The 21,481-nt window shown below is 38.1% G+C and overlaps 1 protein-coding gene across 2 annotated transcripts in view; it reads right to left on the bottom strand.

Annotated features, from left to right (window-relative positions):
* The window catches only part of efna5b (ephrin-A5b), a 215,051-nt gene that overhangs the window by 5,032 nt on the left and 188,538 nt on the right, over positions 1–21,481 (bottom strand). The window contains exons 2-4 of one of the 2 annotated variants that reach the window (XM_041186560.1): positions 18,099–18,391; positions 2,400–2,465; positions 1,977–2,057 (exon numbers count right to left, since the gene is read on the bottom strand). In XM_041186560.1, the coding sequence (XP_041042494.1) occupies positions 1,977–2,057; positions 2,400–2,465; positions 18,099–18,391 (440 nt within the window). The remainder of the gene's footprint in view (positions 1–1,976; positions 2,058–2,399; positions 2,466–18,098; positions 18,392–21,481) is intronic. The other variant, XM_041186561.1, reaches the window with a different exon arrangement.

The raw sequence follows: 21,481 nt of genomic DNA, 5'->3' as shown, positions 1-21,481 counted from the left end.
TACAGCATCAAAGTCCCTATGAATGTCAAACTCTACAAAATATGGAATTGCAAAATTGTCCCTTTTAACCATTTTGTCTGTGTGTCCTGAATTTTATGAATGAGAATGTTATGATAAGAATTTATTATTGTATTTCCAAGTCTCAAGTCACAGTGACAAAAAATTAGTGTGAACAGCTAAAACTAAAAAAATGAAAAAACTGAAATATGGCTCAGTTTTTTTAGTCATAGAGGCCAGGAAGGTTCCAGCACTCTAGTGCTGACTTAGCCAATCTCAGATGATGAGTAGAGGAGGAGCATTAAATGACTGAAGTGCTATTCTGAAAGGAAGGGGCTGGAAAGACCAACAGACACTGTTGCAAAACCAGATTTCATGATTTCCAACTAGCACTGTTCTGAAAGTGGAGTTAGGCATGGTTGTTTATGGGATGCTTTGGGATGATATTCTTGGAGTGCTGTGTAGATACAGATTAGATATAGATCTCAAACTTTCCTAAATAATTTTACTCAGGGTCAAACCTCTCAGAATTTGAGAGAGAGCTGTAGATAGCAATAGATAGGTGTCAGTCTATTCTCAATTGGTAGTCCTCACATCTCTGAGTCATAAGGTTGTGGGTTCAATACCCAATCCAGGGACTTGATCATATAATTTAGGTTGACATATCAGTGCAATGCTGAGTGGCTGCTATACAGTAAGCAATGCTGTCTTTTAGACATGATGGTAAATTGAGCTCCACCTGGTTAGGTGGGCATAAATGATAGCATGACATTATTCTAAGAAAATCAGGTGAGTTCTCCTAGATTGGATCCAACATTTATCCTGACACAGATAATCTGGTCACTTATGTCACTGCTGTTTGTAAGACCTTGCTGTGCACAAATTGGAGTGTGCATTTTCTCCATTAAAACGGTGAGCACACCACAAGAAATATTTCATTGGTTGTAAAGCCCTTTGGAGTGTCGTACAGTCACGAACAGCACCATATCAATACAATTCTTTCATTGAGAAAGCATGTGAATGAGCACAGAATATGCTCCCATCAATCTACGTTGAATCCAAATCCAGATTCCAAGGGTGAAAGGTGAATGTTCTAATCCACTGTGCCACTCAGTACTTCACAATAATGAAATGAACAGCAATATTGAGTTGCATCAATTTTCATGTTAGATTTGCTAAAATATTGGCAGCAGCAGTGAGTTACCAACACAACTAAAAATACTCAGACATAAATGTTGGTGGCAGACTTTAATGGAAAGGACAACATTAAAAATACAAAGAGACACATAAATATGCTCCAGACAGGTCTGGTATTTCTGTTCAAGGCAGTGATGCAGGCAGACAAGAGCCTGGGTTCTACCAAACTGAGGGGGCCATCTGTCACAGTGTGACTATTTTCAGTTGTCATGGACACATTTCTTGCAGAACATGAGAACTGCAACCCCTTTCAATTTTGGAACAAACCCCTCCCTCCCACATAACAATTACAGAATTAGTCAATTGCATGCTTCTATTTTCATAAATCATTGGGCAGTTTTATCAGAGCACTAAAAAGATTGGTTAATTTAACTTCTTCCTTATTAAAGCAATTTATTTGCAAAGCAAATGCAATATAGCAGTTAAAAGACAGCAGAAGTGTTATATCTCCTGGATATCCTGTCCCACTACATTTGTATTAAGCAGAATATCCAGCACTGTACAAAATCAGTTGACTTTCATTTTATGTCACATACCTTTAGCTAATGGCAATAATAAAAATCTGGCACACCATGCAAGAAGTATTGCATCATTCTGTTGCAATATGTACAGAAGAAAGTTAGCAATGAGACCACCACCAAAGCGGGGGGGCAGGTGAACAAGCTTTCAACATTGAACCCATGCAGGGCATGCAAACTGTGACGGAGGGTCAGTAAGAAAGGTGGGGGGGGTGGGAGGGGGAAACAGACGTACTTGTTAGAAGATTCTCTAAGCATACTAACCTGCTGGTTCTAATGAACTGTCTACTCTGTCGTTAGCACCGAAAACACTTTCATGTACACCTACAGTTTTCGAACAGCTGTCTATAACAAAAATAGAAATAATAGCCAAATATGTTAGTGTGACATTTTTTCTTTTTCCCTGTTTTTCTTTTTTTTTTATTGTTGCACGTTGTGTACATGTCAAAAGTGCTGAAGTAGTCCGTTTGTTTTAACCATGGAAAACTTGCAGAAACAACAAGTTAGCAACTGCCATAAAAGCTCGGTGAAGAAATGTAAGAAAAAAAGATGGGAAAAAAATGAAAATATTCTGTACAGAACAGATACCACACAAGGTAAACACAGTAAGAGAAAAAAAAGTTTTACCGGTGCTTACGATAAAGCACGCGCTAAAGCCACCCTTGCAAGCCTGTCATAGGAACTTACTTGATTGCCGCACGAGAACTTTCAGTTTTAAACAAGCCTTCTTTCCATTATCTGGGATAGCTGAAGCTGTGAAGTGTGAAGAGAAATAATTTTAAGTTTTTGCAATAGAACTCTTACTTAAAGTTACTAACAAGTTAAAACATATCTGAAATCTGTAAATTGGGGCCAATGTAACAAAGTAGTGCTCTGTGGCCTGGAAAAAGATTTAATGTTTTGTACATGTAATTTTACACCAAAACTGAACCCTAGAATTGCTGAAGGCAGTATGTAAAAGTGCTATTATTTAAAAATATTTATCAATTTGATGTCAGAGATCTCAATTTGTGGCAATAGAGATTTCAGAAAAGATAACAGTGAATGTTTTGCAAGGTCCAAAACAAAAAATTGATCATCTTAATGATACATCATGGAATAAAAGGTTCTGTGGTGAAGTTGGTTGATTAAGTTTTGATTTTTCTCCCCCTCCTAGTGTCAGTCAGTACACCTAAACACTTTGAAATGTGTAACAAATCTTTTGGAGCATAACAGCCTGGCTGAAAGCTCCCACTAAATCACACAACTTAGAGCTGCCTCCTCTATCAGTAAATTAAAGCACACAACATGCTATTAGGACACAGTGCCTGAGGTTTGTGGTTACAGGCAGGAAATGACCACTTTCCTGTGGGTCCTGCTGTCCCTATGTTACAAGGATGCTGTGCAAAACTATGGGACTATTTACTTGTCCACAGGAAATCTAATAAAAGAAAACTTTCACAAATCCTGGGCACAAGCTGGACAGGACTTGATAGTCTCTGCATCTTTCACACACCCCTTGTCCAAGTTTCCTTGAAAGAACCTTTAATTTCAAAATCAACTTAAGAGGGAAAAAGAATTTGGAGGAACAGTAACATGTTATTAAAAAAAAGAACCAGATAGAAAAATAATGGAGACAGGAAATTTATGTTAAAAGTATTATGCTGTACTAAAGTGAAAGTGGAGAGGTTAAATGTTGGCAATTAAAACAAGTGCAAAATTCTGTGCATGTTGGAAATTTGAAACAAAAATTGAGAATGCTGGAAACACTCAAGGTCATTGATCTGAAATATTAACTCAGTTTCTCTCTCTCTACAGTTACGGACTCACCTGCTGGGAGTTTCCAACATTTTCTGTTGCGATGTTGGTAATTAAAGTGGGCTAAGCTGTTGGATCAACTTAATGAGCTAAAAGAGCTAAATATTATATTTTTGGATAATTTGATTTGCACAGAAGCTTTTATGTGAAGAACGCACAGCTGGAGTTGTCCACAAATATCATTGTAAAACCTGAAAGATGTTCTGTTAGCTCAAGCAGTCCAAACTGGTCATTCTGTTTGCAAGCAGTAAGAAACTCCTGACAGTCTTTTTTTAAAAGAGAAATGTAGGGCAGAGAGATACAGCAAGGGAACAGAGCAACAAGAACACTCAAAAAAGATTAGAGCTATTAAAATTAACAAAAAAACAATGCAGGTATAAAATACAAAGTATGAATGGAACATTAAAGTTTGCTAAGTGCTGAGATGAACAAGGGGTTGTACACAGCTGTCTACAGCAGGAGCAAGACCCAAGAAATCAGAACTAAATCAGCTAGACAGATTAAAATAGTTAATAAGATGCACAGAGACCAGTCTTAAATTATTCACATCAATACTGTTGAAGGGTCGGTAGTAACTAAGACCTTGACTACTTTCACACAGAAAATAAATACAGATTACAAAACACAGTCACAAAAGGATTTCTCCCCAACAGTGCCTAAACTGAACGTTAGGATCATTGTGGTATCGCAATGGGATACGTTTGAAAGAAAGGAGCATTTAGAAAAGTAGCTCCTGATAAGAGAATGGATCAATCAGTCTTTGTTGGGCCCCGTTCCCTATTAACTTGTTGTGAGATCAGACATTGCACAGAGGGAAACTTAACATGTCAATACTGAGTTTAACCCTGAACGATCCAACATGAAAACTTTTCCCTGAACTTGCTTGACTATCTTTTGCTTCCTCTTTCACCATTAAAGCCTAAAGATGCCAGCCATGGCCTTAAGTGTCTCTTCAAATTTGTTGCTGACTAACCCATTATAATTTCACAGCTACAACTGTCTTTTAAAAAGCAAGCCAGAAAGAGTTCTGAAGTCAGTGGAAATTCATGAGCTTGGTTCCGACCTGCATTGAGAAATACAAATATGCAAGTCACTAAATACTTGATTAGCCAAGCAAATTGAATGGATACAATGACTGCAGTACGTAACTTGAAGTTTTGAGAAGTCCTTTGGATGATGGCAGTATTCTTACAGAATGATGATGACCACCAAGCATCACCTGAAAACTCCATGAGCATTTACCAAATTTGCCTAGCATCATACAGGCATTGCTACAAGGCACAGCGAATCTAAGCTCCTCGCAACTTAAACTGTTTGTCCATTGCCAGAAACACAGTAAAAGTTGTCATGTTTCCAGTGAGGCACTCATTACTTGTGCCAGAATATTAACTGGATAGAAACTGGTATAACTGCTCCCTGAGTTAAACAAGAACAGCAATGGCAATTCTGAAAACTACAAGAATCCACTTACTTCAAATAAAAGTTGGTGTTTGCGCTCATCTATGCCCAGATCTTCTTTGCACATTGGTTACTGTATTACCATCCCCCAAACCTCTCATCTGTCTTCCACCACACATACAAACTGTGGTTTTCCTCAGGGCAAGAAGTGACTGGCGATTTGCCAGAATAATTTAAGTCACACTGGCAATTTTAAACTAGCTTCAGGTGGTGGGAGTTTCCACTGTGCATTATGACCGGAGTGACAACAATATTGTTCAGACTGGCAGATTGACTGTATTAGAAATATGCATGTCACAATCTCTAATTAGTATTCACGGGTATTAAACGCTCTAGTTGCAACTTGAAATAAAGCAAATGGGAGCAATAGAGATTGATGTTTGATTCTGATTTTACTTATGGATTTATTTATATGCATTCAAATAGGGTCATTTTGACTGGTTCTCAAAAATAAAATGTGTCTCCAGCAAACAAACGAAGTGATAAGCACAATTTAAAATTAACAAAACCAATAATCTACTGTCATAATCCCTTTAAGATTGTAAACTTTCAGTTGTATTTGTCCCATTCAATCATTCCTATTCTAAACAATTTTTATTTGCTCTTCACCTCCAAGCCCTGTTTTGGTCCTTGTCTAAAACTCCCTCCAAGGCCACATTCCATCATCTCTTCCCTCATACCCCTGCTCTTCTAATTCCAGTCTACTGCATTTTCCATCTTCATTCCATTCCACCAGGGAATTATTTCAGTAGATTATGGGTTTTATTCATTTTAAATTGTGCTCATCACTTCATTTGTTTGCTGGAGATACATTTTATTTTTGAGAGCCAGTCAAAATGATCCTGTTTGAATGCATATAAAATGAAATCAGAATCGACCAAAAATCTGTAATGCTCCCTGTTGCTTTTTTTCAAGTTGCAACTAGAGACAATCCATCATATCCTGTACTCCGGAATTGTCTTCCCAAACTCCTCTGGCTTGGTTGCAACTTTTCAAACACCCCTGAAAATCTACCATAATTCTTGTTTGGCATTCTAATCCTTCATTTGTGAAATGCCTTTGGATATTTTCATATCTTAGTACATGCTATATGATGCTGTTTATTGTGATAGCTATCCAGCTGGGGAATGCTATTGCAGGAGAATGCTCCAGCAAGAAACCATACAAGTCTTTGTTTTGTGTGGTCGGTCAGTGTTTCCATTCTCCCTTTTTTGCAGAAAATATTAATGGCACTGTCCAATTCTCTCTTCACCATTACCTAGAACTGATCTGGCACACCAGAACTTTGATACACTATGGGTGTGAATTCTTGGTGTAATAGCAGTGAGGTAGAATTTCCAGGAATTGGTATTCATAGCAACATGTAGCAGAGCTTTGTTTCCACAGAGCAGCAACCTTACCTGCTTTAACTGGGGGTACAAAACTAGTGTCTCTGTGACTTGGTTGGGGGTGGCGGGGTGGGGGAAGAGGTAGAACACGAGCCCAGGTGGAGCACATTATTCCAGGAAATAATCACATTTAGCAAAGCCAGAGTTCCAATATATACCTCCAGTCCCTACAATTACAGCACACAGAAATAGAGAGAAGATCCTGTTATATAGGTGGTAGCATAGGCTACAGGTACACACAATAGCCTTTGACAATTACATTACATTGTCACTACATTTAAGAGTCTTATATTCAGGGTAGTTTTGTTGCCCTACTTTACTAAGTTGTGTTAGTTTTTTCAACCGGCTTCTCAGCTTTTGTGGTTTTCTAGTTTGGCATCTATGCAAAATTCTTCCAAACCGCTACTTTGACCAAACAAGAAACCACAACCCCAAGTTCAGAACAGCACCCTCTACTGCACCAGTGTAATTTTCTCCATCTCTCACACAAGCTAACCTTATGGTCTGTCTGAATGAGATAACTAATTCATGGTAAATTAAATGAGCAGTTTTGGACTGTGGGCTTATATCTACCAGGACTGGTCACATTATGGAAACCCATTTCTTATTGGTTCTTGCAGCTTAGCAAAGAAATGAGACCGGGCTGGATTTAAATCAAGGAGTAGAGATAAAATGACAGTGTGTTAACGCATAGCACCACCCAGTCTAGTCTTTTCTTCTGTCACTGTTTAATTAAACTAGATATGGGAATGCTACAAAGCAGTTGGAGTGTGCTGGAGTCCAATTTTCCAAATACATCCATCACAGATAGTTTCAAACATCCCCATTATCACATAGAAAACAGGGTAAGTCACATGGCAATTTTTGTGATAAATTACTTCGGGGCAGTTTAATTTTAATAAAAATGAAATCTGCAAATAGTAGCAAGCGTTCTGACTTTCAGAAAAGGCCCAACATCTGATAGCAGGGGACTTTTTGAATCTTTGTTACAACTTGGAGCAGAACATCTAACTCACTGAGTTCACATGGTAATAACCAAAGACAGGTGTACAATATTAAATTACTTCTTAATGACACTGGCATGGACACAGACACAAATACTGGCACGCCAATGTACACAATATATGTGCATATATGTATATATGCACACACTCACATCAGACACACATAACTATATATGCAAACAAGTACAGTCTACTCTTGATAATTCATAGATATATTGCGTTCAACAAATTTCCAACCCCCACTAATAGGCTCAACAGTTGTTCACAGGGAGAAGCTGAGTTATATAGACCAGTAGGGTCCTCAGCTCAATCTCTGCTCCGTAGTAAGTTAGATGACCTCAGCCAGGGAAATGCTAGAATCCCTATCCTTGGCAAAACCATCTTGTGCTAAGTAGCAGAAAATATGCTATAGTTTCCACTCCTGACCCTTAACCAATGGAACTTGTTCGAAGTACATTTACAAGGATGTTAGTTTGTTATAACCTAAGGCAACAAAATTGCTTTGGCAGGACATAGCATGGCATGAAAATCAAGGTAGGGAGAAAGGTATTAGAGTTGGGGGATTGAATAATGAGGGAGGCTGGAACGTGGGCCTGATCCTGGTTTTAAAATTCTGGAAGGATGAGGTAGTGATGTTCTACCTAATTCCCACATAAAAGAGATGTGACGGGTGGGTAGGATTGAAAGGAGGTGGGGAGGGTTATTTCTGGGCCTCTCCAGGAAATTCTTCTTTTTGGCAATCTTGAAAATCCTCAGCAGAACTCATGCCAGGTAGGACATGCTGTGTGTCCCATTGAGGCCCCCCCAGGACCCAAACTTCCTCTAGAGTTGCGATTCAATCCTGGAGAGAGTGATTGCCTTCGTTAGCTGGAGGTGAAGAGGTTGAAAATTTCTTTACCTTTAGCCAGTTTGGGCCAGAGGATTCAGGACCATCTTCAAAAGATGGACAGGATTAGTCCCAAACGATCACTACTGTGCCCTTGCAGACATCAGTGGCCCATTCTTGCTACATATAATGACAGTGTCCCTGGAATTTATTTGGAGACCCTGACAGAAGTTCTGCTCTGCCACACATATGCTAGTGCAGTGGGATCCTGAGGAATTTCCAAGCCCTTTGCTTCAGTGCTATTCTGTTGCTTCAGGAAAATGCAATGACAGGATTCAAACAAAAAAGGAAAAGAAAGCAGCGAGAAAATAAAATGAAACTTACATTTAATTCAAGGTGTGGAAATTCAAATATTTCAATCCAAAAAACATTTGATAAAATAGCAAACAGCAAATTCTCCGCAGAGCCCAAACTTAATTTAAGGCTGCAGTAAACAGGAACCTAAGTAGAATACCAAATAATACATAAGCATGTCACCGGACTGGCAAATATTTTTTCTTAATAAATGGCGCATACAATGTGGAAATGACCACATCAACCTGAGTTTTGCTCGTGTATCTTTCTGATTGTGCAATGAATTCTCTTTTTAACCACGGTCACAAAAAGATAATTCAATACAGCATTTGAACTGCTTCTAGGCAGCTGTCACCATGTATTTGAGATTTAAACATTTATATCAAAGTAATACTGTGGGGAATTTTTACAAGTTATTGTCTTTTAAAAAATAGATCTGTACATGTAAATATATTAAGGAACCGTGATGTTATTTAATGGGCTTCAGGTGATTTTTCTCAGTTTCCAGCAAAGCATTAAAGCATGCAGAACTCAGTGAGAAAATCAACACCATCCCTTGGTTGACTTCAGTTTATTTTGTTAGGAAAACAAGCGTGATTGAAGTACTAACCTCTAGACAATGAAACAATCCCCATTTTAAAAATCAGTGTATAAAGGGTCTGCAGTACTAAAACAGCAAGGCTGGAAATCCATTAGAATAGCTTATAATGATATTAAGTTTGTGCCACAATGTAAAACTTTTACAAAGCCGTGGCTTTCAAATAAATTATTTGCTTTTGTAATTAAAACCAAATTAAAATGGCAGAGGATAACAGTAATATAACATCATTGCCTCACTGATTGAGTTATTGACTTTGAAAAATGCAGTGGAAGGTGGGCTTGTATCTAGGTAGCACATTCACAACTTCAGGAAAGCCAAAACACAGCCAATGAAGAGCTTTTGAGTTACTGTTATAATGTAGACACAGTGGACTTAAACAATCCTTTATTAGATGATGATAGTTCCCTTTAACAGCGCTACTTAGGTTTGTTACAGAAACTCCACCAACAACTCGAAACTGAAGCCAAAGTTAAGGCCAGCTGAGTAGGATTTAAGTGAATTTTTCAACTTTGCCAGACAGCATTCCACTCACTTAGACAGCTGATGTTAGATATTTAGTCCTGATAGTTTATTTGAATCCTGGTCATCACTGTTGATTCTAATTCATCTTGCTACTAGAACGAAAATTTGCTTCTGACAGTTACATCTGTTGATAATAATTTGTCTTCTATGAGAAATGATAAATTAAATGAGTCCTACAAAGGAAACATTAATTTTAAGCACCATAATTTAATACTAATTGCATCAAGAGACCATGGTGGGACTGTGAAAGAATACACGCCATCGTTTTTTTTTCTTTATTCTTTCATGGGATGTGGGCAAGGCCAGCATTTGTTGGCCATCCCTACTTGCCCTTGAACTGAGTGGGTTGCTCAGCTACTTCAGAGGGCAGCTAAGAGTGGGTGTAGAGTCACACGAAGGCTGGCAGATTTCCTTTCCTAAAGGTCATTAGTGAACCAGGTGGGTTTTTACAACAATCAACAGTGGTTTTATGGTCACTATTACTGAGGCTAGCTTTATAATTCCAGATTTATTAATTGAATTCAAATGTCATCGGCTGCTGTGGTGGGATTTGAATCAGTGTCCCTTGGGCCTCCATCCAGTGACATTACCACTACATCACCATCTTCTCATTTGCCATCAACTAGGATCCAACTCTACCGGTTGACTTTTCTGTTCTGCAAATTATCTCACAATTCACCAATTTACATAACTGCACTGATCTTGATAAATATAAGTTTAGTTATGAATTCCATCTAAAATATTAACCTTGGTTCCTCTCTCAGATGCTCCTGGGGTTTTCCAGCTCCTTCAGAACGATCATTACAAAGGATTTTACCTGGATAGTTAATGCTCAAATGTCAGTTTTTGTTTTAAACTCTTTTTTAGCTTGGAAAGCCCCTTGCTAGGATAGGGACTAATTTTCAGCCAGCAGACAATGCATTGTTTAGGAAATTGCACTGAATTGCTACATTAATTCAAGAGCTAAAAGCAATATGCACCATATCACTATGACCATTATCTGGCAGGATGTAAAAGAGAGGCAACACGGAGAGATTCATTACACAGCAATAATAGCTGCAGTTTATGCCAGTGACTCTAAAGCACCTGACATTCCATTGTGTCGACAACAGTCTTACTGGAGACTCTCCTCATCGTTTTTTAGTTTGACTTGACAATGTATCACTACAGAGTGCAAACATAAACTATGCAGAGCAATTTCACTACTTTAAAATGTAAAATATACTGTATCTGTGCTATAATTATTTTTATTGCTGGTCATAAACCATAAACCACACGGCATCTTGTAAAAATGAAGAGCTTGACCAAACAACTTGAAGCATCTTAAAAGTCTGGTTTGGTGTTACGCTAATGCACACTACATTACATAAGGTAATAATCGTTGATATTGAATTACAATTAATGCACAATAATGCAGTTTTCTTTCTCACTTAATTTTAGGCTTGGAATGTGTGCTTTATGAGAGCAGGATGGGTTATCCTCACCTTGTTCAGAAAATAAAACACTATGAATCACTAATAGGCTGGAAAACCACACAATTTCCTTTAAATAATTATTGTAATTTACAGCGGCTGACTTAATAAATCTGCAAAAGAGCAGAAGTTTAAGATTTTAAAACTTAATATCATATTCTGTCCTGTGATTATTTTTACTTCTGGTTTAAAACTAAGAAGCAAATTTTAAAATGAAGCACCTGAACGATAATCTTGAAGTCTGAATAGTTTGAAAAATAAAGAGTTATCATTTACAGTTTTCTCCCACATTTTAATTAGTCCTGAAAGTGATACTATATGTTAGGACCAATTTTAACTGCATGTGGTGGCTCATCTGGTCCACCACACCATAAGGCCTGGGAAACTGAACCTCGTGGGGCCTAATTTGCAAGCCCCATATTTGAAGCCCATCTGAAGCTGACCAGAACTATGCAAGTGCCAGAGAGCAAGAGTCAAATTTGGCAGGGGCAGCAGGTTGGGAGCACTTGGAAATGGTTCCTGGCAATCTAACTAGGGATGACATTGGTGAGTGGGGGCTCTGCAAGTCTGTATTCATGGAGAGTTAGAAAACCAAGGGTTTGGGAGGTTCAAGTTGTCATTCCTGGTCCACAAGAAAACCAGAACAAAAAAAAAATGATCGTACCTGCTTCAATGGAGCTATCCTTCAACTGGAGCATTAAACTAAAGGCCTCTCTCTTTGGTTTAACTCTTTGGGCAAAATAAATTCCAGGAAATTGTCCAGATGTGCTGATCAGCATTCCTCCCTCTACCAACTCTACCAAAAACACATCAAGTGTCCATACATTTCATCTTTGCATATAATGGATCCACTATTTGATCACATAACAGCAAGCACAGTAAGTCATTGTGTCTGATAATTTGATATATTTCTGAAAGTAACAAAATGCTTTATTAATTCTCACTTGCTGTTGAGTTATGATTGATGCTGGCAAAGCAGTATTTACTATCCATTCCTATTTGCCCGGAGGCTATCACAAGTCAGCCACACAGGAGTGGAACTGGAATCACATGTGGCGAGACTGGATAGAGGTGACAGGTTCCCTTTGCTGAAGGATATTAGTGAAGCATTTGGCCTTTTACAGAACGCCAGTTGCTTTTGTAGTTACCTGTCAGCCCACAATGCAACCAGCTTTATTAAATTCAATGGATCCAGGATTTTTGCTCATCTGAGCTAGTACCACGACCTCTAGGTTACCAAACTGCAACAAATTCAAGTCTTACTTTCTTTTAACACCAACTTGAAATATGCTCAAATTAGGAGCTGGACCTCCACTCTGTTCTATTCCTTCGATCTTACATGGTCAGATTTCTGAATTTTGGTGAGGGAACAAATAGTTAAATGGTCAATCCCCTAATGCATGTCATCAATTTGACTTTGCATGTACATGGTGGACTCAGGGATTTCTAATAGAATATATAATTAAGCTACTAAACTTTGAAGAAACACATTTTCCATACTAATTTAGAACTGCAAAATAGAACAGAAAAAAACTGAACAATTTAAACTCCCATATTGGTTGATATTAAGTCATTCATAAAGACACAACTTGTTCAAAAGTCAGCATTGTGTTGCACTGTGGAAGGTGTTTAGTGCTACCCAAAGTCAGGGTTTACTTACTGCCTTGTTACCGGCATCAATAGCACAACTGAGTATGCTTAGATCTTTTTAGTCTCTCACAGAAAATATCATTACCATGTTACTCCAGGGAAGACTACGCTCAAGTAAGTGAGAGCAGCATTTATGAATATGGAACAGATGGGCCTTCTGTGAGAGTGCTCTGGAAGAGTAAAAACAAAACTTGTAGCCTAGCTTTTCCATTTATAGAAACTATCTAGAGACTTTTCACACAGCAGAAACACAAAATTCAGTAAAATGGTGATTGGTTTGATTTATTTAGTTTCACTGGATTAAATGGTAAAGGGCCTTCACCACAATTTATTTCTCAAGCAATCCCATGATATTTTGTCAACATTATATTTCTTGTGCAAAACCACAAAATAAAATCTTTCCAGATGCCACAACTGAATCATTAAATTTTGTCATATCACCATTACAGATGCAGGGTCAAGTCCTGCTCTACTCAGTTCCTAATCTGAGCCGAAATAAATGAGGAGGCATCAAGGACGAGTGTGGAAGGAGAGTACAAGTGGAACTCTAGGAGTAGCCCCTCCAGTTTGGCACTGTATACACTGTGGAAAACAGATACCGTCACAAAATGCACATTTGGCTTGAGCATTTGTAAAGGGCTTAATAATTTACCATGCAACATCCTCCCTCCCAAGTCCCTAGTGGTGCCGGGAATGATCCCCAAATCCAGGGCTTTCCACTCGGGACAATACAATCATTCCCGCTAATTTGTAGGAAGTTCCGCACAGGGCAGCCAAGCAGAAGGTTAAGAAAAGGAAAAGATAGTGTGTAGCATCAAGTTGTACAAGAAATCTTTCCATACTATTCTATTCAATCATTCTGAGAAAAGGGTCAAGTTGTGAGGCAGAGGTTCCTAAAGGAGGTTTTGGGACAAGGTACTGATGAGCAGCTCCATTCAAAAGGAGGTGGTGGGTGGGGAGGGGGAGTTGGTGGGTGGGGAGGGGAAGTGAGGAGGTGGTGTACGAGATTGGGCAGGATTGCTGCATGAGCCTGAGCCTTCTCAATCCACCCCACTGAGTCAGGACCTAATCCAAGACACCTGGGCCCTGCAGCGGATGCTAATGGCAGGTCACAGGAGAAAGGTGGGGATAAAATAACAGAAAGGGGTACACACCTCAAATACCCTCGTGAAAAGACAAAAAAAAAAGGAAAAATAAAGCTAAAACATGATCAACTCTAATTCAGTAAACAGGTTGTTTTCTATAAATAAACTGGTCTAAGAGAATTACATTCATTGTAGAATTGTCTCTGCAATTAGAGGATGGTAAAATTTATGCAAATCCATGTATCCTCACATAGACAGAATAATGACCAAAGTCATAATCATTGCACAAAAAAGCAAGTAAACTGGCCTTAGAACACCTCATTAGGCAGATGTTAAATGACCAGGAAGAACCCAAGCATGCAGTAGCTGCTGCAAATGGACCTCTTTGCTAAATATTCCACACTCTCAATTCCCCACAGTGTAAAATATGAACTAACCAACAAATAGCCAGTGTGTTCTATTGCTCAGGAGGGGAAGGAGGACACAGCTGTGCAAGGGAATATAAAAAACAAAATATTTGCCAGTTATTCATTATGCAAGTTTTATAGTGCAGGCTCGAGTGGTAAAATACTGTCGGCATTTATGTTTCTGGGAAGTGTCAGTGAACACAAATCTTCCCAAATATCACGGCAGCCCAACCAAGGCAAATTCATCATTAAAAAACAAATCAATGCTCCATCTGCAAAACATTATGAATTTTCAATGCTGGTAAGAATTAAGAGAAGGAGGGGAAAATGAACTCCATACAATCTAAAGTGGTTGCTTTAGGGTCTTTATATTTATTATTTGTGAGTATGGTTTACTGCACATTAAAAAAAAACTAATTTTAAATGGCCCTAGGGAATAGATTATCATCTACATGAGACTTTTAAAATCAGAAGTACTAATACATGACCTGTGTGCTGTATTTTTATGAAATAGGTCACTTTTACAACATAATTCCTGTTATTTATTAATAGTTTTTCGAGTCTTCTAAAGGATTGGTTGCAGATGTACAGCACTTGAAAACTCTTCCTGTATTGTAAAATGGAAGCCACTTGAAGTCCATGCCTCTTAACATAGATAAATATTTAAGATTCTTATGCAGGGTGGGGAAGGGGGAAGAATACGCATCCTAGATCCAATGTTTTTTGCTGGCTAAACAGGCAATTTGCCTTCCAAAGCTGAAAGCCGGGGGTGCCAAAATTAAGAAATATTGCCTCCATTTGGTTTTATCCCACACGAACTTGGTTGATTAGCTAGTTTCTGTTGCTCCAATGAATTACACCAGCTTCTGTCTTTGCCATCTAATTTTATCAGAGGCTCAACAAATCATCTTTTATTGTGACGTCTTGCACTGAACGGGAACACTGAAGTAAAATTAGGTTTTTCTTAAATGAATTGCCACAACTGTTAGTCTTTATCTAAGCACTATAATAACTATTTTGTTTACAGCGGTAGTTAAAAATGTTTTCAGCATGCCACTTGGCAGCCAGCACATGTGCTAATTAAAAAAAACCTGACAAAATTACTTGCAATTTATCATGACCACCTTTCTTTTGGATAAAGCTGAAATAAAAGTATTTAAAAGGTCTAATTAAGAAACAAGGTGCAGTTTAAAGGGCACCTTGATTGTGCCCTGGTCCACCATCACCTACGCCAACAGTGAACTGTTACAACACTTTCATTTCTTTGAAGGAGGTCGAGTGGACTTTGTGAATTAGTTATCTAAAAGGTAAGAACCTTAATGAACTGCACTGTCAACACTGTGTTGAACCAGATTTCATTATGCTAAAAGGGTTAATGTTAAGTTTACTAGAAATAAGTTTATTTTTCCCTCTCCAACAGATGATTACAGTGAACGTCTGAATCCTCATAGATCAATCTACACAGATCTCTGCTTAACCTTCATAACTTAGCTGCTGTGTTTAACAAGGACTTTCTTTTACAGACAGCCTGGGGAAAAGCAGAAACAAAAGCTGCTGTGGGCAGTTTTACTCTCTCCACTTTGAGTTTTTGTCGAGGTGATATGTAGCAGGTCTAACTAGCACCTCTGAGAATTCAAATGGAAGAATTCCTTCCACTTCATACTAATTTGATGCTTCTAAGACATTCCTTAATTTCCCAGAGCACATAGTTACACCACACTTCCGAAAAAATGACTAGTTCCCACATTTATTTCACAGAAAGGTTAAATCTGGTTATGATCCCCTCTCTCTCTGTCTAAAATCATATACTTGTCGATAAGCTGCTACTGCTGGTCATCACCAAACACACATTTAATTTTATTAAAAATAAAAATTTTGTCTCAGCAGTTACACACACTTCATTTCCTCCAGTGGTTATAACCTTTTGTTCTAAAAGCTTATGACATTAATCAGCAAAATAACTTCCACTTGGCTTTTACTTCTGAAATATTATATATCACTAGTATGAAATCATAATGAATATCAAGACATGTCATTAAAATAAGATTGCCAAAACTGCCACAATATCTGCCAGCAAAGCTTCTTTCTTCCTCTCTTTTTTGGTCCTCCCCATCTTTACAGTTCCCATGGTTCCCAGTCTGATTACTCACTGGGACATTTCAAACATCCAGACAGTCACACTGGGTTTTCTCAATAAAGGAGAAAACTAAATGCTACTGCCCTTTCCCTCAGCACCCAAGCAACAAAATTTTAGGGTCACCTGCAGGGTATCTGGAAGAATTACAGTGCCAAGGACAAAATACAAACAACCATACAAATGACAAACTTGTCTGACTTCAGACCAAGTCGATTCCTTTCTGGCATTTAAAATCGCAACCTGTTTAGAAAGGTTGACTAGACTTCCTTATAATCTGTGACAGTGGAGTCAATTATTCACCCCTTGGTATCTGATCCTATAGCTGCAGAGGAAACAACCCAAGGTGTTCAATTTCATGGTGCCCTACATGTCTGGGCAGGATGGTCTCGGGGACTATGTTGTTGATCCAATTTCCAAGCAGCCTATTTATTTAGTGTTTGATCATAGATTCAGGGGTGTGAGGCAGCTCCCTTGACTTGTGCACTAGGTGCTTTTTGGGGGAGGATGGGGGTAGATAGGAGAAATAACCAAATTCAAACAGAGTTGTGTTTAGTTTGACAAGGAAAAGTGCTCTTTTTTCTATCAGCAGTTGATAGTGGAGCCTAGCACATCAACTGTGCCCCATCTCCAACTGATACTGTTATGTCTAAGTAGCCAACCTTTCCAAAAAGCTACAGCAAAATCAATAGTCAAAACTTTCTGCTTTTTGTTCTGAGCTCTTGTGCAATCACTGTTTGTACACTGGAATGGATGAAAAAAACAATTGGATAAGATAGGAATAGTTTGCTCTGATCCTTATCTCTTGTAGAAAAAAGAAAGATCTAAACACAGAGCAAACTTCATCTTAAACAGAATTACCTGGAAAAACTCAGCAGGTCTGGCAGCATTGGCGGAGAAGAAAAGAGTTGACGTTTTGAGTCCTCATGACCCTTCAACAGAACTGGAGAGAAATGGAAAGCAATGAAGGTGAACAAGGCAAAAGAGAGATACGGAAATCTTGTCGCAGAGACGAACAGAACTTCTTCAAGGTAGGCATTAACAGTTCTGTTGAAGGGTCATGAGGACTCGAAACGTCAACTCTTTTCTTCTCCGCCGATGCTGCCAGACCTGCTGAGTTTTTCCAGGTAATTCTGTTTTTGTTTTGGATTTCCAGCATCCGCAGTTTTTTGTTTTCATCTTAAACAGGATTTGTTGCTTTGTGAGTTACCCTTCACTGGAAAAGTTGCCTGTAGTCTGATCTTTAGGGTTGCAGATTCAAGACTTAAGTTCATATGTATACTGATCCTCATCAACTGCTAATGCTGCCCAATGCCCTGTTTTCACAATGAATTGAATAATTCCACATTGTGGGGCCATTACCACCGACTTTCAGGATATTTAACTGCAGCTCAAAACAACGACTTTAAAGCTGCCCTGACTTTAGAAGCAGAGAAAATACAGAATTTTTCATTTTTGTCATGATGTTACATGCAAAATATGGGATATGATTCATTAGTGAGTCATATGCCCGTAAAGTAAATATTGGTCAAATGCTTTCTATGAAAAAGACTGTGCCTTAGGAGACTAAAAACAATGCCCTAAAGGTAGTTGATTAATAATGTTCACCTTGCTAAAACAATCATCTAACATGTGCAACATCACTTTCAAATTGTTGGGAAAACCAATGGAAAAGGGAAAATACTCACAGATGTAGTAATATTCTCGGCCAGGCCTGAATTCAAATCCTAATGAAAATGGAGTAAACAGTTGGAACTTTTCTGAGAATTTTAAAGGACCATTGGACGCGTAAGGCCTGTTACACTCCCATCGCTTGAACCCTTTAGAGGTGTGATCACATGAGCTGTAGCCATCATAATTCACCATGTAGAGAACATAGCGCTCAGTCTTGTCTTCGGGTACAGAGTCATCATAATGAGGGCAGAAAACATCTAGGTAATCATTGATGCACACTTCAATGTGGAAATCACCTTTCAGGAACCTGCAATAAGAAAGCGAACATTATTTTATTTAATCAGATAAACAAGAGTTGTAGGTGTTATATATCATCTCTGTCAACAATTATTCAGGAGAAACAAAATTTCCTTAAAAATAATTAAATCTACTTCAAATCACATGCATTTAGATCCACATTACTATACACTCCAAGGTGCGCAGCTTTACGGAATTTTCACTCAACTCCTCATGATACGAATGTGCACAGCAGAATGAGATAACCTCTGACCATCAGGCTGGTCCCAATGATCACTCATTCAAAATCATTAAGATGTAAGCATAATTAGGAGGTGTTTTTTTTTTACACTCAATAAGTTTCTCCCCCCCATCCATTCACCCCTCCCCCCGCCACCACAACCCCCTTCTGCATCCAAGGAGGGTTGCACTGAGTTCTGTCCAGCCAATAAGAGGTAGCATGTTTTACACAGGTGTCGCTTCCAATCTCCCCGCTCACCACACCTCACCCCACCGCCCCAACCCCTGTTAGAAGATGGTAACTGCTTCCATAATTCCACTTGGAGCCTCCCTACATAAGTTGACTAAGAATCTAAGATGATTGGTGCTTGAACATGTTTCCATCCCTCCTCCTTGGCAGAAGCTTTAGTTGATAACCTTTTTCCAAAAATCAATTAAAGGGCTGCAGTTAATTTGAACATTCTTTTGTCATTTGTCTGAGTGTAGTAAAAATATTTCTGTTTAAAAAAGTGTTAATAACATCATTTAGAGCCCAGGCCCAAAGGAACTGATCAATAACAATTTAGCTACATCCATCAGTCTTGGTGCTTCCTTAATTATATCAGTGTTACTACAGATCTGAAACTTAGGACAATAGTTCGAGAATGTAATGGTCAGCTGACCTGAGACATACTGCCGACAGTGCTTATTAACGTAGGAACGATGTGTCAGCTTGTTTGAATGTGGGCACAAAGCTTTGGCCTCAGGTCGTAGTATGACTTTATGTTGCAAATGGGGAGCATCACTTCTTCATAATATTCAATACATTAAAATAGATAAGCTTATAAAGTTTTCAAAAAGACTAATGGACTAGGCATTTTTTAAAATATGGTTTTTCTTGGAGTATTAAATTACAACTGTTGCGCATGCTAAGCAGTCACCTGATAGAACGGGGCTCACATCTCTGCATAAACTCTAAATGGAGCTAAAGTTATGTTGAGAGAAAAAAAGCACAAAAATACATTATTGTGAATTATTGGTTATCATAATACTCATCTAGACTTAATTTTTAAGAAAGAAATCAGTTGGTGAAACTTTTTAAAACATTCTAAATACTAGCTATCTATATTTGCCCCAACATACGCTAAATTACAAATGTGTCTGAAATACAAATATACTGAGAGTCCAGTAGTAATCCTGCAAACACTAATATTTAACTGTCTTTGAAGAAAGACCACACAGATGCAAGATAAATATTAACAAAATTTGTAATTTTTGACAATGTCTCAGAACAAAACTAGCAAATAAAATAAAGGGATATCAAGGCTTTCTACTTAGTGGTACTTGTAGAAGTTCACTGACAATGTCACACCACTAGTAACATCTCTAATTCTAACATCAAGAGCTAAGGCATATGTTATTAAAGGAATACACAACATTAATTACTGCTGCAACTGCTTGACTCGAGACCTCTGAATGAAAGCCAGCCATGAAATTTGGCTCAAGATGCTGACACAACTGCTTGTGTTAGCAAATAATGATTTTTAGATGCACACAGCAGGAAGTTTTCCCAACACCACTCCTAAAAGATGACATACACTTTTACTTGTACCTGCTGTCTGAAATGGCTCATTAGGGATAATTAAACACAATATCTCACATTGTAAACACCTACATGATTTTGAAACAGCAAATTGATCATCCTCAATCCTCCAAGATATGCACACTGGCCAGGAAGATGAAGTCTCTCAGCACTTCCTACATGTTCAATAACTTGATGGCTACCAGCCAAAATAAAAAATTCAAATCACCAGACCCATTCCAAACGTAATTACACCAATTTCCTCCGTCCCCATAAGACATATGAATTTTCTGCCCCCTTGCTGATAACTACTTTTATTAGTTACAATCTTTGTTAATAATTTTGAATAAGGTTGGCCCTTCCTCAGCCCGTACATTTGAAACTACTACTATAATGCTTTAAAAGTTGGAACAGCTATGCAAAGATTATTTGCTGTGCACTGTACTGTGGAAAAAAAGTGAATTGAATGTTAATAAAGTATGTTTTGTAACTGTATTGAAATGTATTTTTAATAGTCTTACAAATGTACCATATGTATCGTCACCACTCAAGATATACAAAGCATATTGACTATGCAAGGTAACAGGTCAGCAGTTCTTGCTGATGATTTTAAGGCTTCATCAATGATACATTGCTTTTTACTTGTAAGCTTGAAGATATGTTCTTGACCTTCTAAATGATTATACTGTCTTTCTCCTCAATATGTTTTACCCATGTGATGAATATATATGGGTTTGAGGAAATTTTTTTTAAAAATGCACAATAGGAAATAGTGAAATATTCAATTCTTCCGGAGACTAAGAAACACCCAAGAACTGCTAAATTCAGTATGTCTGATATAGACCATGCATTCCACTGCTCCCTGTTGGATTTTCTTTTCATGTACAGGAATGAACTTTGGATTTTGTGCAATACAGTCAGTTAACAACTTGGTATAGTTGAAAAGCATCATGTGAAGGGAACGACAATGAAAGCATGGAGGAAGAGAGACAGGTCACAGCATCAAGCGAGACTTGCTAAATTCTGTTAAATATATAATACAGGTTTCTTGAGATAAAAACAGAACAAAAAGCAATGATGTCTAACAGTTTCTTATAACTGTAAAATGCAATATGCTCTAGGTATTATTGTTGAAAAACTCTTCTAGACTGGTGATGCTCATGATCCCCTATGGGTATTCTACTTGTTAACACGACAGATATATTTGCTCGCTCGTAATCACATAAATGTTCAATACATCTTGAAAGTGAACTTGGTTTGAAAACCCAAGCCCTCCCAATACCCAAGACTAGATTACATTGAATCATCCTCGTTGTTGGA

Source organism: Carcharodon carcharias, chromosome 4, assembly GCF_017639515.1.
Source record: "Carcharodon carcharias isolate sCarCar2 chromosome 4, sCarCar2.pri, whole genome shotgun sequence".
NCBI lineage: Eukaryota > Metazoa > Chordata > Chondrichthyes > Lamniformes > Lamnidae > Carcharodon > Carcharodon carcharias.
Note: the sequence above shows the minus strand (reverse complement) of the source record. Positions and strands in the feature narration are given on the sequence as shown.